At 43.6% G+C, this 18945-nt stretch overlaps 1 protein-coding gene across 1 annotated transcript in view; it reads left to right on the forward strand.

The window, feature by feature from the left end:
* Positions 1-570: 570 nt before the first annotated feature.
* Positions 571-18945, forward strand: part of NSG2 (neuronal vesicle trafficking associated 2) — a 70294-nt gene continuing 51919 nt past the window's right edge. The window contains exons 1-2 of the mRNA XM_002744559.5: positions 571-693; positions 1588-1738. Coding sequence (XP_002744605.1) covers positions 1610-1738 — 129 coding nt within the window. The 5' untranslated portion in view covers positions 571-693; positions 1588-1609. The remainder of the gene's footprint in view (positions 694-1587; positions 1739-18945) is intronic.

An 18945-nucleotide genomic window follows, 5' to 3' on the forward strand; every position in this document is an offset into this window, starting at 1 on the left:
ATATGGTGCTTGCCATAGTCCCTGCTCTGTACTAAATGCATTCCCTATGCTATCCCATTTCATACTTTGTACTAACCCCATCATGTAGGTACTATTAGAAACCCCGTTTTGCAAATGAGGGAAATAGTCTGAAAGAGGATGGAAAAGTGCCCACTGCATGAAAGATACACAATAAATATGTTTCCCTTCTGTCCTGACCACAGGGTCAGAGCACAGTAGAGATCTTGAACCATTCTGTTTTATGATATTGTTCTGGAAGGCCTTAGGAGGCAATCCGTTCTCCAAATGAATGTACCTGCTTTTCCAGTTTTTCCAAAGGCTCAAGGATTCCTCGTTATATGGTGCAAAGAAATTTATTTTTGATGTGGCCAGAATCCCTCCCACTTTCTTAAAACCATTTTGTCCCATGCAGTGGTTGTGGCCATGCATAGGAAACAGCAGGTGGTGCCAGATGACAGATGGTGTGGGAGCGCGTTCCCCAGTAGGAGGGGGCGCGAGCGAGCAAGCAGGCAGGCAGCTGCCAGGAGCTCGTCCCCGCTCGCTCACGCCTGCTCTCAGAAGCTCCGATCCAGACACACGCGAGGCGCTGTCCTTTCAGCACCACAAGCTCGGGCTGAGGAGGGAGGACTCCTGGCCGTCCTCCTCCTCTTCAAATTGGCTTGAATCTGCTTCGACCCTCAAGAGTGCAGCACAGTAAGTAGACATTTGTTTTTGTTATAACCACTCCCCAATATCTTCCAACCCCGTTCACTCCCACAACAACACTGTTTTGTCTAATAACGTTCCATCAGCAGGATTGAGAGAAGAAATTCAGTTGTGTTGAGCTTCTGGGGGTGGGAGAGGAGCACCATTTGACATCCAAGAGATCTGGAGACAAATAAATGTGATTTGTTTATTTAGTTGGCAATCTTGCAATATGGGAGCTGCTAACTTTCCATGGAACCCACCCCCCCCAAAACAATGACCCTTCGCTATTGAGGAAATGGAGGCATTCCATGGCTGAATAACAGGATCAGGTTCAAGCTAGCCTTTTTGTTTTGTTTGTTTTAGGAAATTGCACCTCATGTGCAATCCACATATGATGTAACAGGGTTCACATAGAAACACTGAATGGATTTATTGTGTTTTAGGGTATTGCTGATGGAAAACCAGTATAATAAAATAGCAACCAGAGTGGTGAGGTGAAATTTACCATACTGCGGGAGGGGGTGGGAGGATGGGATAATAGGACTTCATTTTGTACTAAAAATAATCTTTTTACTGGCATTGTTTGAACACTTCAGCTTTAGTGTCTTGGGTATTTGTTTTACACATATATTTTTTTGTGTGTAGGTTTAGGATTTTCCTTGAATTCCTTAAATTTCAGTGCTGTTGAACCCTGTGGGCAGGTGGCATATTTTGATAATTAAAGAAGTTTTATTGGACAATGGGAATCATGTAAGGAAATCTAGTGGAAGATCAATGACTGATCGCTAGACTGTGAGCCACTTGAATGGAGCTGTTGAGGACAGCGCTATTTTCTCTGTCATCAGCTTTCTCTTTCTGCCTCACCTCCTGCTGTAACCAGAATCCCACTGCTTGCCTTAGGTCTGGGAAGAAAGGCGCAAGGATGGTGAAGCTGAACAGTAACCCCAGCGAGAAGGGAACCAAACCGCCTTCAGTTGAGGATGGCTTCCAGACCGTCCCTCTCATCACTCCCTTGGAGGTTAATCACTTACAGCTGCCTGCTCCAGAAAAGGTAAAGCAGGTGCTGTTGCTCTCATCAGCCCCCAGGCTACCCCCATCTCAGGAAATAAAGCAGCAAAAAAATCCACCTCACAAACCCTTTCATTCCATTATCTGCCAAATGTGCTCCATTTCTTGTAAAATGTAGTTATTCCTTCCAGAGCCAAGACATATCTTATGTTATTTCAGATTTATGGTAAGTGTTTATTCATTTTTTGTTCATATCTGCATAAATGGGCAAGCAAATTAATCTTTCCTTGTTAAAGTTTTCTTACAGCTGATGAATACTAATAAGCTTATAGATGGTGACAGAAAATTCATCTTGATTATTTTGGGAAGGTGTTTCAAAAATTGACAGGTATAGATTTGAGGACAGAGGACTGGATTCACTCCAACAAGCATTCAGTTTGTACCTGTTAAGGCCCTGTCCCTATACTAGGAGTTGGTTATAAAAAGGCAAAATTACAAAATCCTTTTCCAGTATGACAAATTAGTCTAATTCATCCGGTTATATGCTATATGCGAGGATTACAAAGATTGTGAAGGTGCGCAGGTGGAAACAAATTCTTTTGGGGTGGAGAGGGTTTGGGAATGGGACTGAGAAGACAGGTTAGGCAAACAGCAGAGGAAAGCATTTGAATTGGGCCTTTAAAGGTGAGTAAAAAACCTTTTTGGCAGACCATGGAGCAGGGAAGGGAAGGCATTTTTAAGGTAAAGGGCACACATGTGCAAAGTATGGAGAGCTTTCGGGGAGCAGCATGACTGCAGGAGAGTGTCTTTGGGGGAGGCGTGGCTGGAAATGAGTGACTGGCTGATGGCACATCTCCTGACATGGGAGTAGTCCATGAAGAATGGAGGTGGGCATTCATACAAAGGTGGGGTGGAGGTTATGGACACATGGACACAGAAGGGAGAAACAGTATCATTTAAGGTCCACCCGGGACAAGTTGGGGGTTTTATTATGTGAGCTTTTGTACACGGTAAGGGAGAGACTTGGAGGCTAATGATAGAGTTCCCTGGCTGAAGAGCGAACAATGGATCATTCCATCTGTTTGATTTCCCACTGGCATCTGTAGGAGGGTATTGTGTGTCTTAACCAATTGGCTTCAACCAATCAACAGAAGAGGAGCCAAAGCTAGATAAAGGGGCTGCTGATTGGCCAGGGGTTGAATCATTTGTTTTGAAAGTGCAGAGATTGTCAATATAAGAACGTGTACGGGTGGGGTGGCACACAGAGAAAATTCTTGAGAGCCATCCTGAGGAACTGATAAATACTTTAAAGATAAATTCTGAACAGGCAACTAACACTAAAGAGATGCGAAGTGTATAAATAGAGTACCTGATACATGTATATCAGAGCTTCTTGGTTTTGAACTGCATGTTAGAATCACCTGGGGAGCTTTTGAAACTCCTGCTTTCTAGGCCACACCCTAGAACGATTGTATCAGAGCCTCTGAGAGTGAGACCCAGGCACTTATATGAATTAAATCTCCCAGGTGACTCCTGTGTGCAGCCAAAGTGGAGGACCAGTTTTAGGTGTGCATTACCCCTGGGAGTCAGGGATTATTCATTCGCATTTATTGATGAAAATTTGGTGAGTTATCCAAGCTCACAGAATGAGTAAGTAGAAATACTGGAGTTCAAACCCAGATATAAGTAGAAGTTGGGTAGGAGAAGAGAGGAATATTTTCTTGGGGCTTTGTGAGGCCAACAGCTACAGCCTTGCAGATCTGCATGTCCCTAAGAGGTGTGCAAAGAAAGGGGATTGTGTTGAGGTCATCTCTCCCCTAGTCTTCTACATGCCTGCAGGTCCTCTAGAGATTATCATGGTCTCTGTCCTCCCTTACTCTCCTACCCACCTCCCAGGGCTTTATTCTTTCCTTGAGAGAAAATGCAGGTCTAATAACCACTGAGCATCCAGCCAGGTGTACCAGAAGGTGTCCCAAAGCCTGAAGGATGATGCATTTTCTCTAACAGTGGGCCTGCATGTGTGCAAGGGGAAACCAATTAACCTGGAAAATTTGGGGAGCCCAGTGTGACACATCCTCACAGGGGCACACTGAAGACTCCCTCTGATTGTCACCACACAGTCTTTCACCTGGGTGGCCTCAGTTTCCTGTTTTGTGACATGGGGAGGATCATACCTACTTCAAAATGGTCATATGTAAAGTGCCTGGTTAAAAAAAAAAACTATAAGAGGACAACATCGTCATTTTTCAGGTGCTTCCTAAATTCTTGATGCTAAGCTGTATGTGCACACACACACTCTCACACATGCATGCAATTTTATTTCTTCTTCTCAGGAGTTAATAGGCTCCAGTGAGAGAGTCACTACTTTGGTTCGAATTTTACAGAAACTCAGACACAGGGTGGTAAAGTAGCTCCCCACAGCAAATAGCTGGGAAAGCATCCTGGATGTAGAGCCCAGGCAGTGCTGTTCCAGAACCTTCCTCCTTATCAGGAATGAGGAGTGAGCTGGCCTGGGAGTCCCCAGGTATGGTCCATGGCTTGAACTCAGCCACTAACCTGCAGTGCACTCCATTCTCCTCTCTTAGGTCTCTGTCTTCTCTGACTGGGGAATTGTATTATCAGTTTTCTGTGCTAATATTTAGATTTTTTGAATCTTTACAAGAGTAAATTTTTTCCCCATGAGAACAGATGTGTTAAAAGTAATTTTTATTTAAGAAACTGAAGGTCTTCTAAATGCTTAGAATAGCATCCTGGTTACCAGCAATGACTCTGAAGCCACCTCTTTTGGTGGGTTCAAATCTCACTCCAACTCTTACCAGCCTGCTTTTGCTAAGAACTTGGAGGGTAGTTTCTTAAGCTGTCTCAGCCTCAGCTTTCTAGTGTATAGAATGGAGATGCTAATTTGGGGACTCACCTCACAGGACTTTTGTAGAGGAGGCAGAGTGAGCCCTGACATAGTTGTAAGCCCTTTGATTAGGCTCTAGTCAGATGGTGAGTATCTGAAGGTAAGATAATTATCAGAAAGAAGGATATTTGACCCTAATGTCAGATCATGGCTTTCGTTTTTGAAAATGTAAAATACAGAGTGTGCTTATAATACTGAAAATCATTATTCTGAGTATCCTTTAGTAGTATGAAATCTGAGTATCAAGAGAACACCTTCTGGAGGCTAGCTAGAGTCCTCTTATGGAACTTGTCTGAAGACTTGCTCTGGGCTAGGGGTGGGGACTATGCAGGACATTCGTGTTATTTCAGTTAATCTTCCTAGCAGCCATTTGAGGCGGGTTTCAGTGCACCTATTTCACTGATGAGGAAACAGGCTCAGATCAGTATAATGACCTGCCCAAACTTTACAGAAGAGTGGAAGGACTGTGGTTGGAACCTCAGTGTACTTGATGTTCCAACTTTTTTTTCTGCATTGCACTGCCTTCAATAAGAAGTCTCTTATTTTTGGATAGTAATTCCTCAAACTCTAGGCTCCCTCATCTGTGGCTGCATCTGGCCCATGAGCCCTCCCCTTGGCAGGCTCCTGGAAGGGACCTGCACTGGTCCCCCAAACAGAACACCAGAATCCCCAGTGCTCTCTCCCTGCCTGGTGTTGAAGAGACTGGTGTCTGCCTCTGCGGGGAGCACCAGTCTCCTAAGTGGCCTCATGCCTCTTCCTTTCATGAACCTTAGTCCTCCACACTGCCCCCAAGCCTTCCCAGGCTGTGCCTGGGTCCTTCTCCCATGGAAACCCTCTGCATCCCCACGCCACAATATCCCCTCCCTGAATCCTAACCTTACCACTCCAGCTCCTTCACCATCTGGCCTGCTGGCCTCCATTCCTTTCACTCCCACATTGTGCCTGGAATGTCAGCATGCCAGACCTTCCTGGAGCAGCAGTACTGCAGGCAGTTTTCTCTCCCTTGGGGACAGTTAGCAGTATCTGAAGATATTTTTCATTGTTACAACCAGAGGGTGGATTCTACTGGCATTTTATGGGAGGAGACCAGGAATGCTGCTAAATATCCTACAGTGAACAGGACACCCCACTCCTGCTCCTGGGAAGCATTAACCTGCCCCAAATGTCAACAGCACCAAGGTTGGAAAACCCTGCCCTAGAGTCTCACGCACTCCCCTGGATATTCCATGCCCCCTCCTCTATGAACATGCCATTCCTTCTTCCCAGAATGTCCTTCTGGCTCCTTTGCTTGTATGATGGCAATATTCATCTTTCTAAACCCAGTTCAGAAAGCAGCTCTCCTGAATGCCTTCCTCGACCACCCATAAGTATAGCTATAGTTGTATTTATCACACTGGAAGGTATTCCTTCATTCATTCATTATTCATCTCTCCATCCATCCATCCATCTGTCCATCTGTCCATCACCCATCCATCCATCCAGCAAATTTTGTAGGGTACCATCTGTGCGCCAGTCACTGTGCTAGGCCATAGATACACAGCCATGAATAGACAGCATTGGCCACTGCTTTCATGGAGCTTCCCGTCCAATGGGGAATAGAGACTTTGAACAATCCATTGTACAAATAAAAGGATATAGATGCAAATTGTGAGAAGGGCTATCAAGGTGTTGTAATGAGAGGAGAAATGAGACATATAGGGGACCTGATTATAATAACAGGGTTTCAGGCAGCAGGCCTGGCTGAGCCCTGAGGAGGGTAGAGGAGGGGGCCACATTGGCTGGAGATGTCAAATGATGGGGAGCGACTTAACACATGAGGCAGGGTGGGCACCTGTTCATGTGGGGCCTGGTGCTTTTTTTTTTTTTTTAAAGTGATTTAAAGCATGAGAGTCATGCTTCAATTTTTGGAAGATTGGCCTCATTGCTGTGAGCCACCCTAGGGACAAGGGACAGGCTCAGTCTCATGCCTGGTCTTCTGACCTCCATTACCTCTTTCTTCCCAATAAGTACTCCACGCAGCACAAGATTACTGTCCCCCAAAACAGAGGTGGCTGGGTTGCCGGAAGCACCCCAATATGGGAGTAGAAGAAAATAATGGGAGGCCTGACACCAGCTAGAAGGCCACTGCCACGTTCAGGGAGAAGAGGGTAGTGGAGCAGTGGCAGTGAGGTGGGGAGGCTCGTGGTATTTAGAGATGGTGCCAGGTTGCTTAGGAGGAGAATTTGCTTTCTTTGCTCCATTTGCCCCCTAGACCTAAGGCCCTAGCTAGACCTGAGGCTGTGTCATCTCGGGAGCCTTAGGTCTGGCATGCAGTGGGCAGTGGAAATTACTGGCTGATCCCTTTTCGCTTGCCTAGCTTAAAACTGGGCTCGGTTTCTCCACTTGGTAGCTGAGGAAATAGACTCAAATCTAGGTGGCTTTCCCCTGGTCATGGGAGCGAGCTCTTGAGAAGCTGGAACATTAGTCTGCAGACATCAAATTTCAGGACAGGCCTTTGGGGCCTTGCTGCCTTAAGTAGCCACAATACCCCAGGTGTCCCCACAACCCCTGTGACGTGCTACCATGATCTGCATTTTACAGGTGCAGAAACAGGGTCAGACAGGTGGAAAGCAGAACTAGGATACACCAATGGAAAACAGTGCAGCCAAGATCTGCATGCAGGTGTGCAGGGAATGCCAGCTAATGAGTGGCAGGTCTGCAGAAAACAAATCACAGACAGGCACAACCCACCTTGGAGAGCCCCAGGTGAACTGTAATCACCAAGTCTGCTGCTGTGCTGTGGGCAAACGCTCCTTTTCTTTCTATGGATTATTAAGTCTTTATGCATCTTGGAGGAGGTCATTTGCCTGCTTGTGGGAGGAGATGAACACAGATATTTAGAAACCAATGACTAGTGTATGGCATGCTTCAAATTTTGCACAGTAGGCCACATGCACTTTATAGTTTTAGAGACCTGGGTTCAAATCTCAGCTAAGCTATTTACTTACTGTGTAGCTTTAGGTACACTGCTTAGCGTCTCTGGGCTGAGTTTGTCCATCCCTAAAACAGCCAATAATATCTGCCTAAGAGGGTGCTGGTGAGGGAAACAGTGTGACAATTGTCTAATGGGCTCAGCTCAGTGCAAGGCATACTGAGGGAGCACAAAGATATAGTTTCCTTTCTTTCACTTGGCATTCAGAATATGTATCTTGAAGATGACAGGTTTAGAAGGAGACTGCAGAAGTGAAGTGTGCTGAGAAGGATAGAGTTTCACAGGTGGCTGTCTGGTCCTGATGATGCTTTGCCAGGGAGGCCTGAAAGGGGGACCTAGGGCTGTCACTGAGGACTGCATGCCTTCTGGGCCTCTCTCTGGGCTTTCTGCAGGGTTTCTTTTTCTCCCTGAGACACAGGATAGGAGAAGCATAACCTTTCCCCAGGGAACAGCAGAAATGCACATCCCTGCAGGCTCCAGGCTCTAGAGCCTCCTGGTTCTTCAGAGAATCTCAAGAGATGAATTATAAATCATCCCAAATTGGGACAGCGTCTCTGACTAGGCAGATCCAGCAAATAGGTAATGATCAATAAACATAACGAGAATACCTTATAAAGTGAAAACATAATTTAAACAAACTATACTTTTTAACCTATCAGATTGGCACAAAAAAATGGATATTTCCGTGTTGAGAACACGGATGGCAACTTGTCCTCAATTCGCTCTTGTTGGTTATGTAATGTGATGCAGTGTTTTCAGAGGGTATTTTGACATTGTCTGTAAAATGTAAACCGTGGATGCCATTTGACTGGTATGCTTTTCACTGGTAGGAAATTACCCTCTGGGTATATTTTTCAAGTATGCAAAGGCCACTGTATATTGAAAAGAACTGGGAGCAACTTGGACTTTTCCCTGAGAAGGGCCTGGTTAACTGAGCTGTGGCGCATGCAGGCGGAATCCTAAGCAGAGGTTTTGAGAACGAGGTTGATGTGCACACACCAGCATGGAAAGATGCAGCAGACACTGCTCCATCCAAACAGCTTTAAAGAGAGTGGTGTGGAGTGATCGCATGTGGGGAAACACACGCAGTGTGAGCATATTTTACTCTTGTAATTCATAAGACAGTTTTGGAAAGACACACAAGAAACAAATGTTTGGGAAATGGGGATTGGGGTGGGTGGGTTCCATTTGAAGAATTTTATTCTATACTTTCCATGTTTCTTTTCTTTTTTTTTTTTAACCATAAGAATGCACCAAATTTTATTCATTTAGTTTTAGAGACAGGGTCTTTCTCTGTCATCCTGAAGCTGGAGTGTAGTGGTGTGGTCCTATATTGCTCCCTGCAGCCTCAAATTTCTGGGGTCAAGCAATCCTCCTTCTGACCCAGGCTGATTTTTAAAACTTTTTATAGAGATAGGGCCTTCTTGCCCAGACTAGCCTCAAACTCCTGGCCTCAAGCAAACCTCCTGCCTTGGCCTCCCAAAGTGCTGGGATTACAGGTGTGAGCCGCTGCACCTGGACTCAGAATTTTTATTAAAAAATCATTCCCATTTCATGGCTGGTGAATGGTCTCAGGGAGTGGATGTAATTTGTTCACTTTCACACACAGGGAGATCACTGTGAAGCCACTGTCTCTGTCTGTACAGGGAGGTGTCACAACAACACAGTTTGAATTCAAATCCTAACTCCACCTACTTGCAGTGTGACCCTGCGCAAGTTTATTAACCACTCTGACCCTCTGTTTCCTCATGACGCTAATATTTTCCTCTAAGGATTGTTATAAAGATAAAATGAGGAAAATACATAGTAAATATTTATCATAGTGCCCAGCATATAGTAGATGCTTAATGCAACAGTGTAATTATTATTGCTGTAGTTCTTAACATTATCTGTTTAGTTCTAGAATCAGGTTCCCTGTTTCTGGAGGTCACAGGGACCACCCCAGGCAGCAAGGAGAGGTGAGCAGTGACATGGCCTGGGCCTCTGGACTGTGGAAGACTCAGGTGGCAGAGCTACGAGCACCACTGTAATGATTCCATCCCAGGCAGCTTGCCTCTGTTCAGAGCAGAAGGAGCTGGAAGTCCCTCATAGAGAAACCCATGGAGATTACCTCATCTAGCTCCATGTTGTGCATTGCTGTAGAACTAGGGAGTTACAGATTTGTTGGGCCAGGTGGTTCACTTGAGGCCAACTTTTATACTGAGAAAACAAAGGTCCAGCAAGAAAAACAAAGTTTATTCCATGGCAAGAGCTCCGAACTGGGAGTTGGCATTCATACTAGAGACCTGCTTCTGACTCAGTTTTACTGTGTGACCTGTGGCAAATCCCTTTCCCTCTCTGCCTCAGATTCCCCATTTGTGAGTTGATGGGGTTGGACAATACTGCCACTAAAGTCTTTGGAGCACTGACATTTTTATTTATTTATTTATTGCATTTTAGGTTTTGGGGTATATGTGCAGAACATGCAAGATAGCTGCATAGGTACACACATGGCAGTGTGTTTTGCTGCCTTCCTCCCCTTCACCCACATTTGGCATTTCTCCTCAGGCTATCCCTCCCAGCTCCCCCCACCACTGTCCCTCCCCTATTCCCCCCAATAGACCCCAGTGTGTAGTACTCCCTTCCCTGTATCCATGTGTTCTCATTTTTCCTCACCCATCTATGAGTGAGAATATGCGGTATTTCATTTTCTGTTCTTGTGTCAGTTTGCTGAGAATGATGTGCTCCAGATTCATCCATGTCCCTACAAAGGACATGAACTCATCATTTTTGATTGCTGCATAATATTCCATGGTGTATTTGTGCCACTTTTTCCCAGTCCAGTCTATCATCGATGGGCGTTTGGGTTGGTTCCAGGTCTTTGCTATTGTAAACAGTGCTGCAATGAACATTTGTGTGCATGTGTCCTTATAGTAGAACTATTTATAGTCCTTTGGATATATACCCAGTAATGGGATTGCTGGGTCAAATGGAATTTCTATTTCTAAGGCCTTGAGGAATCGCCACACTGTCTTCCACAATGGTTGAACTAATTTACACTCCCACCAGCAGTGTAAAAGTGTTCCTATTTCTCCACATCCTCTCCAGCATCTGTTGTCTCCAGATTTTTTAATGATCACCATTCTAACTGGTGTGAGATGGTATCTCAACGTGGTTTTGATTTGCATCTCTCTAATGACCAGTGATGATGAGCATTTTTTCATATGTTTGTTGGCCTCATGTATGTCTTCTTTTGTAAAGTGTCTGTTCATATCCTTTGCCCATTTTTGAATGGGCTTGTTTGTTTTTTTTTTTTGCTGTAAATCTGTTTGAGTTTTTTGTAAATTCTGGATATCAGCCCTTTGTCAGATGGGTAAACTGCAAAAATTTGCACTGACATTTTGCCCTGTGTTCTGGGCCCAATACCAAACTTTAAGGGCCCCAGGAAAACTCAGACCCAAAGTGGAGTGAGCAGCGAGAGGTGCAAATGGGGAAAGTTCCCCACTAAGGATGCAGGCCCCTTTGGGCAAGTTTGCATTCTCTCTTTAGAAATAGGATTTATTTGTTCACTTATTCATTCCACAGTTTTTATGGCCTCCCTAATTATGTCCTGGTTCCCCAGGATCAGGGTTCAAGTGTTAAGTGGCATTTGGATCTGAGCTTAGGTTCAAGTCTGGGCTCTGCTTCCTAGTGGCCATGTGAGGTTGTGAAGTCATTTCTGCTCTCTGGGACTCAGTCTTCTTATCTGTAAAATGGGAATAATTACCTTTACCTCATAGAGTGATTAAGAAGATTGGATGAGATATAGGATGTAAAGTGTTTGACACAGTGCTAGGTATGTGGTGGGTAACTTTACAAAAAAACAAAAAACATGATCAATAGGAAAAAGTATGATATTCTTGAGTTTGAATCCAGCTTAACTAGAGGCTGATCATTTGATCACAGGCAAGTGAGTGGTCTATTGGAGGCTAAATTTCCTCATCTGAAAAATGGGAATAATAACGATTTTGAAGGAGAGAATTGAGGGTTGGAGAGAATGTTGTCAGGAGAATTATGAGAATTGAATGAGTCCACCTCAGCAGGGCATCCGGCACCATGCCTGGCTCATAGTAGGGACTCAGTGCCAGCCATTCATTGTCCTGGCTCTGAACCTGTCTCTTTGCTCCAGGGATGAGCTGATGGATACAGCTTAGATCTATTTTTGGACTGTGCACATCCAGCTCATAAAAATACAATCTCGCTCCTTGTCAGCACTTCTGCACTTTTATTTATTGTTCCTGCCAATCCTGGGACCTCTCCATGTGGGAACCTCTTCATTATTGATAATCCTGGGAAGTAGTATTTTAAATTTTTATGATCTGTACTTTGCAGCGTCTAAGCCACCATGTATTATCTGGCCTTGCCAGTGAAATGGGTATTCTATCCAGACAAGGGGTCTTTTAGTGATTAATAATTTATCCCATTTTCACAATGCCAAGTATGTTAAATTATGTTCTTCATATTAGCAGCTGACAGGACCATGGGGATCCAATGTGTAAATATGAAAAGAAAACAAAGTTATTGCTTTGCCGAAATCCACAATCGTATTTGAAAACCTGGAGTTTATTTTTCCAAATATGTATAAAAGCCCACTTTTAAGAGTAAAATCAGTTTTGCCTCTCCCCTCTCCACTTTTCTTCTCTCATTTCTGTTGATAGACAAGGTGCTCAGGTCTCTGTTTTGCTTTATTTTCTTTTAACTGTGGGAAAAAGAAGAATGTCTAGAAGAGAGGCTTTCTTTGCAAATTTATTTTTCCCCTCTCTTGCTCTCTATGCCTATGCAAGCTGATTCCTCTAAGGTACAATTAATAATGATTGGCAACATTTCTTATGCTTTCCCTTTCAGAATACTAAAAAAAGTAACTGTGACTATATCGTTTATAGAAGGGAAATGTTTCTGGCTTTACTTCATAGGAACAGAACACCAAGCTTTTTTTTTTTTTTTTTTAATTTTTTATTGGATTATAGGTTTTGGGGTACATGAGCAGAGCATGCAAGACAGTTGCGTAGGTATACACATGGCAGTGTGCTTTGCTTTTCTTCTCTCCTTCACCCACATTTGGCATTTCTCCCCAGGCTATCCCTCCCCACCTCCCCCTCCCGCTGGCCCTCCCCTTTTCCCCCCAATAGACCCCAGTGTTTAGTACTCCCCTTTCTGTGTCCATGTGTTCTCATTTTTCATCACCCACCTATGAGTGAGAATATGCGGTGTTTCATTTTCTGTTCTTGTGTCAGTTTGCTGAGGATGATGTTTTCCAGATTCATCCATGTCCCTACAAACAACACGAACTCATCATTTCTGATTGCTGCATAATATTCCATGGTGTATATGTGCCACATTTTTCCAATCCAGTCTATTATCAATGGGCATTTGGGTTGATTCCAGGTCTTTGCTATTGTAAACAGTGCTGCAATGAACATTCGTGTACATGTGTCCTTATAGTAGAACGATTTATAGTCTTTTGGATATATACCCAGTAATGGGATTGCTGGGTCAAATGGAATTTCTATTTCTAAGGCCTTGAGGAATCGCCACACTGTCTTCCACAATGGTTGAACTAATTTACACTCCCACCAACAGTGTAAAAGAGTTCCTTTTTCTCCACATCCTCTCCAGCATCTGTTGTCTCCAGATTTTTTAATGATCGCCATTCTAACTGGCGTGAGATGGTATCTCAATGTGGTTTTGATTTGCATCTCTCTGATGACCAGTGACGATGAGCATTTTTTCATATGATTGTTGGCCTCATATATGTCTTCTTTCGTAAAGTATCTGTTCATATCCTTTGCCCACTTTTGAATGGGCTTGTTTGTTTTTTTCCTGTAAATCTGCTTGAGTTGTTTGTAAATTCTGGATATCAGCCCTTTGTCAGATGGGTAGACTGCGAAAATTTTTTCCCATTCTGTTGGTTGCCGAGAAGGAAATCTAGGCAAAACTATCCAGGACATAGGAGTAGGCAAGGACTTCATGAACAAAACACCAAGAGCATTGGCAACAAAAGCCAAAATAGACAAATGGGACCTAATGAAACTCCACAGCTTCTGCACGGCAAAAGAAACACCAAGCTTTATGAACGTCCTCTAGCTGGCTGGTTGCAGTAACTCTGTAGGGCTGTATTTTCCCTGCTCTCTTCCAGTTCCCACGAGGTGTACCTTCACTGTAGCCAGAGGCCTCTCCTGTGCCTGACTTGCATACCTACAAGGGCATTTTCTCATTTATGATCATTCCTCAGCTCTTCACTGCACTCACATTAATCTTCAAACTAGCATGGCTTTCAGAGCCTCTGTGTGCCTCTCCAGCTTACTCCCTGTTACCCACTCACCTCACCTGACCTGTTCCCTGGCCATTTAAAACTGACTCTCTGTAGTTGCCTCCGGTGTTGGCCTCCCAGGTGTCTTCTGAAGGTTTGGTGGTATTGTCTCTCAATCTAGAGGGATCTTTCTCATGGCTTTGGAAACAAGGAAGCTGGCCAGGGTAAAAGTCCAAAGAGAGATGATGATGTCCTGGACTGTGGTAGAGGCTATGCAACTGGATGGGTGGGTTGATTCAAGGAAAATTTTTGAGGAAGCTGGAGCTGGAATGGGTGGAATAATGGAATGAATTTTGAGACTAAAGGGAAAATAAGAGTCGTGAGAGATTCCTGTATTTGATTTGATATAAACAGTGTTTTGGATAATGCTGCTGTTGTCTTCTAAGTTGGGGATTACATGGAATGATGATGTTGAGGGTGAGGTGGCTGGGGCAGGAGGGTCAAAACTCAAGAGCTTTAGTGCAATCATGGTAACTTTCTTGTGTCGATCCAAGGGAGAATGTCCAGTAGGATCATCTGAGTGTTAAGTGACATCTCAGTGGAAGTATAAATTTGGGAGTCTTGAGAATAAACAACTTGATTAGCCAGGTGTGGTGGCAGGTGCCTGTAGTCCCAGCTACTCAGGAGGCTGAGACAGGAGAATTGCTTGAACCTGGGAGGCAGAAGTTGCAGTGAGCTGATATCATGCCACTGCATTCCAGCTCGGGCAACAGAGCGAGACTCTGTTTCAAAAAAAAAACAAACAAAAAAACACAAAAAAATGCCAACCAACCAACCAACCAACCAACCCACCAATCAAACAAAAACCAATAAACTTGGAAGTGATGGGAGTGAGAACATGCAGAGGAGGCTTGTAGATGGAAAGAAGAGTGGTTGTGAGCTGGCTTTGAGAAATCCCAACACTGAGAGGTCAGGAGAAAGAGGAGGAGCCTGGAGAGGAGACTGAGAGGGCTGACAGGTGAGCCAGCAAGAGAACCAAGAGAGAGGCTGCCATGGTCCCAAGGGGGGAGAAATTTTCAAGGAGGAGGGAGAGAACAAGCCTGTCAAAAACGACTGAGAAGTCGAAGAAGATGAAGGCAGACCACTGCCCATTTGTTCCAGGCAAATAGACCAAGACCTGTTGAAATGGAGATGGAATTCCAAAGAGCTAACACTTCCTTGGGTTGGAGATAAAATACTGGTAGCAGCTTGAGTTGCTTTTGGAGAGAATGTGGCTTAGCTAAAGAGAAAAGCAGATGACTGAGCACTCACATGGTACCTGCCTGTCTCTTGGCCTGTGTTTGAGCTTTGTGGTTTGAGAAGTGAGGCCCTGAAGCTAAAGGAACTGTTTTCATTAGAAAGTCACTCAGAGCCTCAGTAGCATTTCAGAGGGGTTCAGAGCAAAGCAGGACATGGATTTGAGGAATGCGTTCTGGCCCCAACTCTGCCTAACTTCAGCACCCTCTAAGCCCATGACTGCAAATGGTGAGTGGTATATTTTTTATGATAAATATATTATACATATAAATTATTATACTTGAAGCTGATGTAAATGACATCACACAACATATAAAAACCTCTTGATGTCTGATGATTTTGTTCAATGTTTATGAAATTCATCAATGCATATGCATGCAGTATAGCTGTGAGGCATTCTGTTTTATGAGTAAACCACAATTTATCCGTTCTCCTATTAGTGCACATTTGAGATCTTCCCAGTTTGAGGCTATCAGGAACAAAGCTGCTGTGAACGTTCTGGTGTCTTTTGGTGGACCCATTATGTTTTTGCGTGGACTTTTTGCTGAACCTAGGAAATCTGTTGATTTTGGTTTGCTTATTTAGTATTTGGCTATCTTACTAAATTCTAATTGCTTTCCAGTTCATTTTCTTGGGTTTTCTTGGAAGACATGTGTATCAGATAGAAAACTTTTAGTTTCAAGTAACAGAAAACCTAGCCAAAATTGGATTAAAGCCCAAAGGGTATGTATTTGCTACCATAACTGAGGAGCCCAGAGTAGGTCTAACTTCAGGCAAGTTGCAATCCCGGGATAGTATGTCATCTGGACCCAGCTCCATTCCTCTGGGTTCCTCTTGACTCTGTCCTTCTTTGTGTGCTGCCTTTGTTCCTCTTCTTGTTCTCATCGAGGTGGCAGGACTCAAGTCTTTACCACACCATCCAGAGGAAGAGTCACTCTTATGAAGACCTACAAGGCTTCTTTCATCAAGACACTAGTCAATACTACCTCATAGCTCATTGGTCCAAACTGGGTAACATGCCCATGTCTAAGCCAATCAAATTGTGTGATCAATGGGATGGTATGCCCTGATTGGCTCAACTTCACTAGGGCCCATTGCTGTCACTAAGGAAAGGGTCAATCCCACCAAACCACATGGCTGCCACAAAGTGAGGCAGGGGTGGGTTCCTGAAAGGTATACCATACAGCTTTTGGTTGAAGAAGGATTTTGGAGAAGCAACCTCAAAATATTTATTACTATATGAGAATAAGAATGATATTGCCTGTAATGATTATTCATGGTCTTGTTCTGACAGTAATATTTTTTAGTTCTGTCTCCTATCTTAACATGTTGGCTAGAATATGGGATCTTTTAAGTTTACACAGAATAGAAATGGTTTTGAGCTTTTTCAAAAGCTCTGGGAAGGATGTTCATAAAAATATGAAGAGGGAAAGACTAAGAAGCAAGTACTTCTTAATACATTTTTAAAATTTTTACTAGTCTCCGAGTTTGCTTCTGACATTTGATGTGAAGATGGTCAAGACCAGTCTGAGAACTGTGGATCTAGAAAGGAAGGGATCAAGCCAAGAGGTGATTGAGATAGACTTGGCAATGTAAAAAGATGGACTAGTTTTCTATCACTGTGTGACAAATTACCAAAAATTAAGTGGCTTAAAAACCACAAAGTTAGTATCTCACAGTTTTTGTAGGTCAGAAGTCGAGCCTATCTGGGTTCTCTTCTCAGGGTCTCCTGACCCTGAAATCAAGGTGTTGGCCAGGCTGCATTTCCACTGACACTTGGGATCCTCTTTCAAGCTAATTTAGGCTGTTAGCAGATTTCAGTTCCTTGTGGTTGGAGGACTGAGGTCCTGGTTTTCTTGTTGGCTGTTGGTTAAGGGTTGCCCTCAGGTACTAGCTGCATGGCTCTCTTTCACCATGTTAGTTTAATTCTTCAAGGTCAGTGGAGAATCTTGTTCCACTATGTTATGCTGGAGTTTTACATAGCATAATGTGATCACAGGAGGGACTAGCCCATCATGACCACAGGTCCAGCCCACATTCTAAAGGTAGGAAATTATACAGCACATGAACACCATTGGGGAGGAATCTTTGGAGCCAAATTAGAATGCTGCCTACCATAAAAAGCAATTATTACCCCCCAAGGCTTGCGGCTCAGGCTGACTAGCAAATATATGTATTATATATATTAATAGATATGGTATATGCATATATTATACACATATATATACACACATGCATGGGGAGATACAACTAAAATTGTAAATCCAAGTTTGTGAATATTTCTAAAACTGTGGATTTAGAGAAATAATCAGACATCTAAATTTTCTGTACCACTTCATAATTTGACAGTTGATCTAGTGATATCTGAAATATTTCTAATAACTGGAATTTGTAGAATATACGTTCAGTTCACAAACTACCTGTATATATGTTCTTTCATTAGTTCTATCCTAGATTGCTGTAAATTACTTAGGAGCTTTAACATTTGCTTTTTTGTTTACATTAGCTTCTGACTCTCATGTTCCCATTGCAGTTCACATGCCAATAAAGCAGGTCCTTGTAGATCACATGCTATTTCACACTTTTGTTTCTTTGGCTCTGTGGTTCATTTTGCAGAGACTGTCTTTCCTTGTCTTGTCCACCCAGGAAACTTCTATTCATCTTCCAAAACTCTTTTTTTTTAGGCAGATCAGTTTGGAGCATTCGCAAATGGCCTTGTTCTTGAGACGTCCTTGTGTTGCTCTTGATAGGCTGGGTAGGGTGACCTGCAGGCTGACAGGTGCAGTGCTCCATTTTACAGCTGCCTCAGACATCTATGGAAGATAATGTGATAGTACCCAGATGTTACTGGATTAATGTTCTGAATGTCTAACTTGCATCAACTCATTTATCCCTCTCAACAATCCAATGAGGTGGTCATGGTGATTTCCCCATTTTATAAATAAGAAAACCAAGACATGGAGGGCTTCATCAACTCACCCAAGGGCACCAGCTAGTAAGTGATGGAGCCAGGATTTGAACCCAGCCCACATTTGTACTCTCCCTACAATATTGACATTATTGGTGTCTGCTTCATGGTGCAGAATTAAGTGAGATAAAGCATGTCAAATGCTCAATACCTGCTATATAGTAAATGCACAAAGTATGAGAATTACTTTTCTTATCTGTGGTAAAAGAACTTCTGTTTTCCTATTCTTTGGCCTAGAGGGTAGGAAGAAAATAAAAATAACAGAGCATCCTTCTGTCCTGCTCCCCCATAAGCTCTCATTCATGTTTGGCTGCATTGCTTCCCTGTTTAAGGAAGCCAGGGGCTCTCTTTTTGTTGTTTGGAGGGACAGACTGCAAAGAGAGTGGGATACAGCAGCAGAATTTCCATCTGGAAATGGGCTCTAGAGATCAGAGACGGTAGGGTGCTGATGGCCAGGGGCCAGGGCCTCCTTAACTGGCATAAGTCCAGCCATAGGTGAGCTGGGTTTAGGTGTCATCTGGTAGGTGTTCAATGTGTGGTAGCGCCATCCCCATCTCTTTTTTTCAACTTCATTGAGTCCATGGCATGCCTCACATATGTTAAAGGACATTCTTCATAGAAGAATTCTTGCTGTAGTTAATACACTTGGCTGTTGTCTCCGGGGAAAGTTGGTGTGCATTTTCAGGGAAAATTCTGTTAATTTAAGCTATAATGGGAAGTAGGAGTGATCATGGAGAGAAGATTGCTTCATTTTGGCTGTGTGACCCCGGACAAGTGACTTAGCATCTCTGAGCTTGAGTTTCCTTGTTAGGAGAATGGAAATCATAGTGATAAGTAGCTAA

This window comes from Callithrix jacchus, chromosome 2, assembly GCF_049354715.1.
Source record: "Callithrix jacchus isolate 240 chromosome 2, calJac240_pri, whole genome shotgun sequence".
Taxonomy (NCBI): domain Eukaryota; kingdom Metazoa; phylum Chordata; class Mammalia; order Primates; family Cebidae; genus Callithrix; species Callithrix jacchus.